This window comes from Mauremys mutica, chromosome 16, assembly GCF_020497125.1.
Source record: "Mauremys mutica isolate MM-2020 ecotype Southern chromosome 16, ASM2049712v1, whole genome shotgun sequence".
Taxonomy (NCBI): domain Eukaryota; kingdom Metazoa; phylum Chordata; order Testudines; family Geoemydidae; genus Mauremys; species Mauremys mutica.
The window spans coordinates 2,358,530-2,368,300 of record NC_059087.1 but is presented as its reverse complement, the minus strand read 5'-3'; the positions used below and the strand labels follow the sequence as shown (position 1 = coordinate 2,368,300).

The 9,771-nt window shown below is 59.9% G+C and overlaps 1 protein-coding gene across 1 annotated transcript; it reads right to left on the bottom strand.

Moving 5' to 3' along the window:
- Positions 1 to 2,354: 2,354 nt before the first annotated feature.
- On the bottom strand, positions 2,355 to 3,812 carry LOC123351114 (putative per-hexamer repeat protein 5). Its single transcript, XM_044990323.1, has one exon. It carries the CDS (start codon positions 3,810 to 3,812, stop codon positions 2,355 to 2,357), a length of 1,458 nt encoding a protein of 485 aa, XP_044846258.1.
- Between the last annotated feature and the right edge of the window lie 5,959 nt (positions 3,813 to 9,771).

Below are 9,771 nucleotides of genomic sequence, written 5' to 3'. Positions count from 1 at the left end.
GTAACGTCTGCTCTAAACATGTCAACTCTGCAAATGCCCGTGCAGCTCCGTGTCTTTGTGTGGCGCCGGGGTGGGTGCTCTCTGCTCGGCTGGTGTCCCGTCCCCTCCCAGCTGGAAGGGGCAGAACCAAGGAAGCTGCTGCTGCAGCCAGGCCAGGCTTTGCTGTGTGTCAGCCCGAGCGCTGCGCAGGTGCTGGGCCCAGGAACCTGGACTGCCCGGCTACCGGAAAGCCCCAGGAGGCGAGTGCCGCTGGAGAGGTGCTGCATGTGGCTCTCTTACGGAAGCTGCAGCGGGAGTCAAGGGCAGAGAAGCTGAGGCCCTGCTGGGCGGTTTGAATCCGCAGTCCTGAGGTGCCCAGCGGCCCCGCCAGCCCTGTGTTAATGTCAGGACCAAGAAAACAGGCTGGAGTTGGACATGCCCCAGCCCCAGAGCGATCACGTTCTGACAGCCTGCACCCCAGTGAGGTCAGGGCAGGATTGGGCCGAGGGGACAACGGGCCAGATAGGGCCTGATTAGCCCCCCAGGGCCCGGGACCTGCCCAGGACCAGTAACAGTGAGCAGAGGGTGCAGCAGGACTGGGCCGGCCAGTGTCTCAGACATGGCTGAGTTATGGCCGGTGCAGTGAGAGGGACCTTGGCAGGGTGAGTGTGTGACCGCCAAGGGCACTCAGCACATGCTGGGGGCTGACTCCAGCTCCTAGGGTGCCCAGCGTGCAGCCCCCAGAGCGGCATGCTGCGAAATGCGCCCAGAGGCCAATGCAGCAGAGGCGGTCAGGGCAATCTATATCTGCTAAGGGACCATCTCAGCCTTCGGCAGCCGGACGGGCAGCGTGTGAGCCACTGTGAATGTGGAGCACCCACCGGGGCAGGCCAGCCTGGCGTGCCCTCCCTGCACACTGACAGGCGGGACATAGCCCCAGCATGGATGGCACCTGCTCTGCCAGTCACCGTCACACCTTGGGGAAGGGGGTCTGTCCACGACAGCCAGGCCGGGGCTGGGCTGGGGGCTGGGGGCTGGGGGTGGGGGTGGGGGTGGGAATGGGCAGGAGGTGGGGAGTGTTAGGAAGTGGGGAGAAGAGGGGCCAGAGCCAGAGAAGGTCACACCGGCCTGCCCTACAGGGGCGAAGCCTGCAGCAAAGCAAGGGGTGCACATGCCAGAGGAGAGTGGCATCGCGGGCGGGGGCGCCAGCACAGTGACCGGGGGCCTGCGAGGCTGGAGGGGCTCGGCACGGCGGGGGGCGCTATCTGGTTGAAGCCAGCGCCGGGGACAATGAAAATCAATCTGCTCCTGCTGGCCTGACCCTGCGAACGCTGCTGATCTGCGACCCCATAGCACTGAGCCCAGGGCCCCTGGCAGTGGGGGGCGCAGACTCGGGGGAGACAGTCCTGGCTACAGAGCTTGCACTCCAGGAGGCCAGGCAGAGAGCGGAAGGGTTTTGTCCCCGTGGAGCTGCGGGGAGCTGAGAGATGCAGCGATGCCCCAGGTAGGGTGACCAGGTGTCCGGTTTTCGTCTGGAACACCCGGTCGAAAAGGGCCCCTGGCGGCTCTGGTCAGCACCACTGACCGGGCGCTGCTGCAGGGCTAAGGCAGGCTAGTCCCTACCTGTCCAGCTCCTAGGCAGGGGGGCCATGGGGCTCTGCGCGCTGCCCCCACCCTGAGCACCGGCTCTGCACTCCTATTGGCCAAAAGCAGCCAATGGGAGCTGGGGGGGGGCGGTGCCTGCAGGCGAGAGCAGCACATGGAGCCTCCTGCCCACCCCCCCAGGAGCCAGACCTGCTGCTGGCTGTTTCTGGGGAGCAGCGCAGAGCCAGGACAGGCAGGGAGCCTGCCTTAGCCCCACTGCGCTGCTGACCGGGAGCTGCCCGAGGAAAGCCCATGCCCCAAGCCCCAGCCCCCCGCCCAGACCCAGAGCCCCCTCCTGCGCCCTGAACCCCTCATTTCTGGCCCCACTCCGGAGCCTGCACCCCCAAATAGAGCCCTCTCCCCCAGCCCAGTGAAAGTGAGTGAGGGTAGGGGAGAGCGAGCCACCGAGGGAGGGGGAATGCAGTGAGTGGGGGGCGGGGCCTTGGGGAAGGGGCGGGGCCTCACAGAAGGGGTGGGGCTAGGGTGTTCGGTTTTGTGCGATTAGAAAGTTGGCAACCCTAGCCCCAGGGTCACCCAGCCAGGCAGCGGCGGAGCTGGGAACAGCCCCCAGGTGCCTGAGCCTTGGCCACAAGGTCCCGCTCTTGGGCCCAGGCCTTGGTGACACAGATGCTGTGTTCAGCACGCTGATCTCATCATAAAAACAGAGCAGACGGCCAAGTGACTCCCCCCTCTCCAGATCCCCAGGGTCTGTTCTGACCCAGATCTGGCTCTCAGACGAGAGCTCCTCTCGGCAGGGAACGTGTGTATTGTACAGAGCCTGGCATCAGCGGCTTCAAGCAATAGCACCAGCAGCACGGGGCTCTGGCCGCCCACCTCCTCCGCCAGGCACTGGGAAACTCGTAAGAGGCTAGAACTGGAGCTGCAACCAGCATGGCGTCTGCCCTCATGTCCCCAATGCCTGTCCCCATGTCCCCAGTGTCTGTCCCCATGTCCCCAGTGTCTGCCCCCATGTCCCCAGTGTCTGCCCCCATGCCCCCGATGTCTGTCCCCATGTCCCCAGTGTCTGCCCCTATGTCCGCGGAGCCTGTCCCCATGTCCCCAGTGTCTGCCCCCATGACCCCGGAGCCTGTCCCCATGTCCCCAGTGTCTGTCCCCATGTCCCCGATGCCTGTCCCCATGTCCCCAATGTCTGTCCCCATGTCCGCGGAGCCTGTCCCCATGCCCCCGATGCCTGTCCCCATGTCCCCAGTGTCTGTCCCCATGTCCCCGATGCCTGTCCCCATGCCCCCGATGCCTGTCCCCATGTCCCCGGAGCCTGCCCCCATGTCCCCAGTGTCTGCCCCCATGTCCCCGGAGCCTGCCCCCATGCCCCCAGTGTCTGTCCCCATGCCCCCGATGCCTGTCCCCATGTCCCCAGTGTCTGCCCCCATGCCCCCGATGCCTGTCCCCATGTCCCCAGTGTCTGTCCCCATGCCCCCGATGCCTGTCCCCATGTCCGCAGAGCCTGTCCCCATGTCCCCGGTGCCTGTCCCCATGTCCCCGATGCCTGTCCCCATGCCCCCGATGCCTGTCCCCATGTCCCCAGTGTCTGTCCCCATGTCCCCAGTGCCTGTCCCCATGCCCCCGATGCCTGTCCCCATGTCCGCGGAGCCTGCCCCCATGCCCACCCTGTCTGTCCCCATGTCCCCGATGCCTGTCCCCATGTCCCCAGTGTCTGTCCCCATGTCCCCGATGCCTGTCCCCATGTCCCCGGTGCCTGCCCCCATGCCCCCAGTGTCTGTCCCCATGTCCCCGATGCCTGTCCCCATGTCCCCAGTGTCTGTCCCCATGTCCCCGATGCCTGTCCCCATGTCCCTGGTGCCTGTCCCCATGTCCCCAGTGTCTGTCCCCATGCCCCCGATGCCTGTCCCCATGTCCCCATTGTCTGTCCCCATGTCCGCAGAGCCTGTCCCCATGTCCCCGGTGCCTGTCCCCATGTCCCCAGTGTCTGCCCCTATGTCCGCGGAGCCTGTCCCCATGTCCCCAGTGTCTGTCCCCATGTCCCCGGTGCCTGCCCCCATGCCCCCGATGCCTGTCCCCATGTCCCCAGTGTCTGCCCCCATGTCCCCGGAGCCTGCCCCCATGCCCCCGATGCCTGTCCCCATGTCCCCAGTGTCTGCCCCCATGTCCCCGGAGCCTGCCCCCATGCCCCCGATGCCTGTCCCCATGTCCCCGGTGTCTGTCCCCATGTCCGCGGAACCTGCCCCATGCCCTGGTGCCATGTGACGCCAGCAGTGTCCATGACTCCAGGATCAGCAAGAACTGGCTCTAATACCTCCAGACAGGCACTCAGAGAAGCTCATATCTACAGCTGCTGGTTTGGGCTCCCCTGGGCAGCGGCTGCCTGTGGCTGTGATCAGGAAACAGGCCCAGAGAGTCTGGCAGGTGAGTCCAGCCTGCCCCAGCGTCCGGGGCCAGACACAGGCATGCTGCATCCCAGAACATCCCCCCGGCGCCAGGCCAGGGGCTCCCACAGGCACAGCTGCACTGCCTCCTCTGGGGCTGCACGTGAGGATAGAACATAGACTGGTTTGAAGCAGGCGGGTGCTGGGATAGGAGGCGGACTGAGGGGAGGTCTGAGATGCAGCCGATGGGGTGGGAAGCTGCCTCCAGGCGAGGCAGGAGGATCCCGGGGGTTCCTACTTCCTCCAAGGCCCGTTCCTGCCCCTCTGAGTCCCGCTATAACCCCAACCCCCCCACGCTGGGCGTGCACAAGTGTATGTGGGGGGGGTAGAGCCCACAACATTTCCAATGGAGGGACATTAGCCCCCGTCCCCCAGTGCCGCTGCCCTGGTTTGAAGATTGCCCCGTCCATAGAAGCAGGGCAATAAACCCAGCTTCCTTCTCCTGGAGCGTCTGCGCGGCTCGCTCCCCCGGCTGCACACAGAGTGCCTCGTGCTACGAGCCACTGCAGGGAGACTCCATGGGCAGGGCCCGCCCGCCGCACCTGGCTGCAGCACGAGGATAAGGGAGGAGTCGCAGCAGCAAAGCCCGTGGCCAGCAGGGAGGGTTTGCGGGCCTGGGTATTTCTTTGTATCAGTTAGAAACACAGACATTTGCCTCCGAGCACAGCAAGCCTTCAAACAGCAGGGGTTGTGCTGCAGTCGTATCCCAGTGCTACAGTCATGTCACTGTGTTGCTGGGTTGTGCTACAGTCGGGTCACTGGGTGACATTCACCCCAGGGCCCAGCATCACACACATCCCACTGCAGCCCTCACAATAGGGCTCAAGTAGGGCGTCAGTGGTGCCTAGGCCTTGGCCAGGCCTCCGCCTGGTGTGAAGGCCCCTGTTTGCACAGGAACCTGCCTCCAGCCTGGCCGTACTGTGTGTGCTGGGTTTATCCTGCTGTGACACTGGGCGAGGCCTGTGAATCACGTGGGACCATCACTACCAGCACCTGCGTCACTGCCTCCCACCCCGTCCCCTGCCTGCTGTGGCCACGGGGCCTCTGGCAAGGGGGCAGCAGGTGGTGCTGTTGCACTAGGAAAGCCCTGTCCCAGGTGTGCCCGTGGAGCAGCGGTATCTCCCGGCCGTCAGTGCTGAGGCTGGTTAGCGCCGGCTGCCTCTGCCTGGCTCTGGGCAGGCCGGACTGACACTAACAAGCTGCTGAGCCTGCTTCAGCCCCGTGTGCCCCACAGGGCATGTGCTTCTGTGCGAGAGTCTCTGGCAGGGGCCCTGGGGAAGCCACTGCCGGGAGCTGGAAGGCCAGCAAGGGGGAGAGGTCCAGGGAAGCATCCACACCTTGGCAGCATGTGCTTCCCCACGGACACGTTGCCTGCCCCGGGGGTGGGGGCCTGGCCAGGGAATCGCTCAGCACTGATGACACAGCAGCACTTTTGGGACAGTTCAGAGCTGGTGCTGACCCTTCCTGCTGGGCGCTGCCCTGCCCGGACCAGCTGGCTGGCACTCGGGGCATCCTGCTGCCCCAGACGTGTCCCTGCGCTGACGGGCTGGCTGAGACAGCGCGCCCCTCAGGATCTGCAGGGGCAGCGATGGGGGCTGGTCTGCAGTGGGGGTGATCAGAGCGGGGTGCGCTCTGTCTCCAGTGGGCCCGGGAGATACGGGCAAGGAAAACAATTCCCAAGTGGCTGGTGCTGAGATTAGTGCATTAATTCGGTTTCTCTCCAGAGCCAGGTGCTGGCTCTTCTGGGACGCACCCCACTGCAGGCAGGGAGCAGAGAGCAGCTCCAAGAGGGGGCAGGACCAAGATGGACTTCGCTCACATAGAAGCAGGCACATGCCCCCTCCTAAGGCATGACTGAGCAAATGCCAGCCACTAAGCCCAGGCATGCAGCCCCCCGAGATTTAACAGCATCATGCCCCTGGCATGGCATGACACAATGTCCCAATGCAAAGCGGCTGTGGGGAACTGGGAACGTTGATTTATTCCTGTGACAAAATGTGTGACTCAGTTTCCCCTCTCACCTTGTATTGTTACCCTCTGCTTGCAAAGTGGGGAGGAGGGAGACGTACCCAGGAGCTGGCAGCCCATGAACGGAGCTAGAGAATTGTGAGCTATTCAGAGATGTATTGTATTAACTCTGTAAATGTGACATGTATCTGTATAGGCTAGGGGTTGTTTTCTAGCTCCCTGGGGGGTTTCAGGACTTTCCTGAAGGAACTAAAGCCTTGTGAATGCACCGGGCTGCAATTTCAATGCCTGAAGTCTCCTGCTACGTAGAGATGAAAAGGGGCTGAAGAGGGGGCAGCTGCTGGGGCCTAGCCCAGAGCTTCAGGGTGAAGCCTTGGGGCAGCCAGTGGCGCAGGATAGTGTCAACTCAGGTAAACTGATTCACCCGCTTCTCGTTTGGGAACTAGGGAGTTCAGCTTGTTACGTTCTCCACCTCTTTTCTGTACCACTGCCCCACTGGGGGTGTCCAACGCAAACGCTGCAAGGAGGTGTGTGTGCCGTAGTGAGTGTGAGTGGGGGTGAGTGTGCATGTCCGACTGTGCGAGTGGCCGCAGGAGAGCCCCCTCACACAGCACAAGCAGCTCTGGAGATGCAGGGAAATGGAATATTGTCAAGTGACACAGCAGAGCGGCAGTAACTAGCTGGAACCAGCAAACTCCAGCCTGCCAGGTGCGGGTGGTGGGGGCGCCTGCTGCTTGGTGGTTGGAGTAAGAAGAGGGCCTGAAACATAAGGCCTTGTTTTGGAGGCCTGGGATGAGGCCTGAGGCCTGAACTAAAGTCATGGTTAAAACTTGCTAATATAAAGCAAAGGTAAGTTGTGAGCAAGAGGCAGGCCCTGCTCACAGAATTTGGCAAGCATAGGGCTGATATTGCAAAAACACATACTCCTAAGAGCACAAAACACACACGCAAGCACATTCCAGATGGGTGGCACCAGAACACCCCGATAAACACATTCCCCCAAAGATAACAGGAACATGCTGACCCATCTTCAGGATAAGGTCAGGATGACATCACGATGAACAGAGATGTTTTGATCAAACCTACAGGTGGGTGGCGCCCTGATACGTCAAGGGTGATAGGTCACTTGTTTGTATTGGTGTATAAAGATGTATCTCAGAGGGAGTGTCTTTGTCCAGTCAAGGGGACAGTGGAAAGTCCCACCACTGACTGAGCCGGGCCATTGTCACCAGCATCCACGTGCTAGTGTAGCTGTAACCATTGAGCCGGGGCATTAGCACCCAGCTTTGTCAGCAATAAATCTGAGCAAGTGCCTTCGCTACGAGCCAAGTCTGTACATTTATTGGGTTATTCGCTCAAGGTCTGCGCAGAGCTGGGACAGCACACGGGAGAACACGCATGCAGCCAAACATCTAACAACTGTGGTGATTGACAGTCACTGTGATGTGCGCTAGTGACAGTGGGCCACACCTGGGATTTTAACTGACTGTCAGATTCCCATTTTACATTGATGGTGGTGGGCCACAGGGACTCATGGGGCTTTGGCTGGACTGTGACTCTCCCCTCAGTACCCGGCTTCGCATCGGAGCGTCCCTCCACGAGGTTTGGGTTGGAATTCCCCCGGGACCCAAGCAGAGTTCCACAGAGGATTTTCAGTGTGTCCTGCCCAGCGGGTGCACAGAGCCAGGGCCGTGCAGCATTCCCTGCAGATGCAGCGATGTGGGAGCTCTGTGCCTGTGGGAAGCCGAGCAGCGCCCCCAGATGATGGGCTGTCCTCATGAGTGGGGATTTAGGTCTGACTGGTGCAGACAGGAAGCTCCTCCCTCTGCCCGCCAACATCCCTCCAGTCTGCTCGGGGGTTAACTTCAGCCGGCTCCTCTTTGGCCACACACTGGTCTCAGCCGGGCAGCGGGGTAGGTGCAGCCTGGAGTGACACATAGACCTGGGGCCATCTGCACCATGCTGGCAGTTGAGCCCCTTTCGGCAGGAGGCTGCACATAAATACTGACTAAGGCAGGGAGGGAACAGAGCTGGGGTGCACAGGGAGTAATCTCTGGTGGGAAGGCAGGTTCCAGGGAGAGCCCCTCCGGAAGCACTTGCCATTCGAGAGAAGGTCCCCAAGCACCAGCTGCCTCTCGTAGCTCCTGAGACTGGCCTGACTGACCTGCCCAGACAGGGGCACAAGCATCAACTGGTGCCCTTTACTCATGGAAATCACAAAACTGCCCAGCACAGCCACCAGAGTGGTGTCTGCTCCAAACCCTGTCTGGGGAGGGTCTAGGATATTGGTTGCAAGCAGGTGGCTGGAAATAGCTGTTCATAGCTTCTCTCTAGGGGAGATTTGACACTGGGCAATAGCTGGCAAAGTCCATTGCCCCCAGGGAAGAACTCCTCAGGATGTCTGGCTTTGTCATCTCAGTGCCTAGGAGCTCTGGTCACTCATGACTTTCTTTCCCCAACCAGGAAAGGCAAGGGTTAGATTCCTGGGTGGTGGCTCCATCCCCCTCAGCACCTGCTGTAGGACCAGGACGCTGGGTGAGGAGAAGGTGGATGCTGTGGTCCTGGTTCTGTGGTTCCTGCATCCCAAGAAGCTGTCTCTTGGAGGCAGTTGGCCTTTTCGGGGAAGAAGGCTGGAAGTTCCTCGCGGTGAGCTGCAATGTGCACTGCCAGGCACACTCAGCCTGGGAAGTGGCTCAACATCTACCCAGCTGAAATGGGGCCTCGGTGCAGCTCACCCCCTACCAGGCGGTTTGTGGACAGGATGCATCTGAATCGCAGTGTTTGTTTTTACCCAAGTCAGCAGCGTTTTCACATGTCACAGCAAGTTCCTCAAAAACATGTTGACAGAAAACGTGTGTAAGCAAGAGAAATGCTGCTTATTTGCATCAAATTACAAAGCAATTCTGTGAAAGTGATACAGGGCGTTTATGGTAACATCTGTAAACAGCGCGGCTCCCTGCACCAGACTGAGAGCAGGCGACGAGGGACTCACAAATGGAGGGCTCCACCACCAAGGCTGGGGACAACTGTAGCTCTGAATCTCCTGGAGCACCATTTACTCTTGCAGGGAGTCCCAATGGCTGCAATGGGGACACAGCATTGCCACACTCTGGCCTGGAATCCTGCCTCTAGCATCAGAGGCTTCAGAAGAAGGAGCAAAAACCACTAGTGGGCACTTACGAAAGGACCTGTCCCCAGGGGAAGTCTCTTTCCAACCCCTCAGCTAGTGCCTGGCCCAGGGTCTGCAGCAGGATGCCGTGGATGTCACTAGCGCCGCCAGCAACGTGAGAAACGAGTCTCGTGCAAGACTTCAAAATTCTGATGTTGCTTTTGGTTTGGTTTATTTAATTTTGTTTTCTGCATTTTCTTTTGGGGAGGGAGGATTTTTAGCAAAAACATTGACCTGGTTCCTGACTTTTGATTTTGATAAAACTCCTGGACTTTTTAAAATACGGCACAACATGAATTGTGCGAAATGGCAGGTTGTGACACTGTCGACAAGTTTTCACAAAAAATTTCTTATTGGCGGAAAAACTTTTCTTTAGAAAATTGTCAAGTCATTGTACTCATATAATATACAGCTGCCTCCTAGTCAATGTGACTGGTGAGGTTCTCACTGTGCAGAGAAATTCTCAGGCACAAGCTATGTCACGATGGAGTTGAGGTAAATGTGTTTATCAGTAATTTTATGGTAAAATACATCCCAGGGATGTTAGAATTGTTCTGAACCAAGTGTTATAAACCCAGGAAATTCACAATGTAGGTTACACATAAA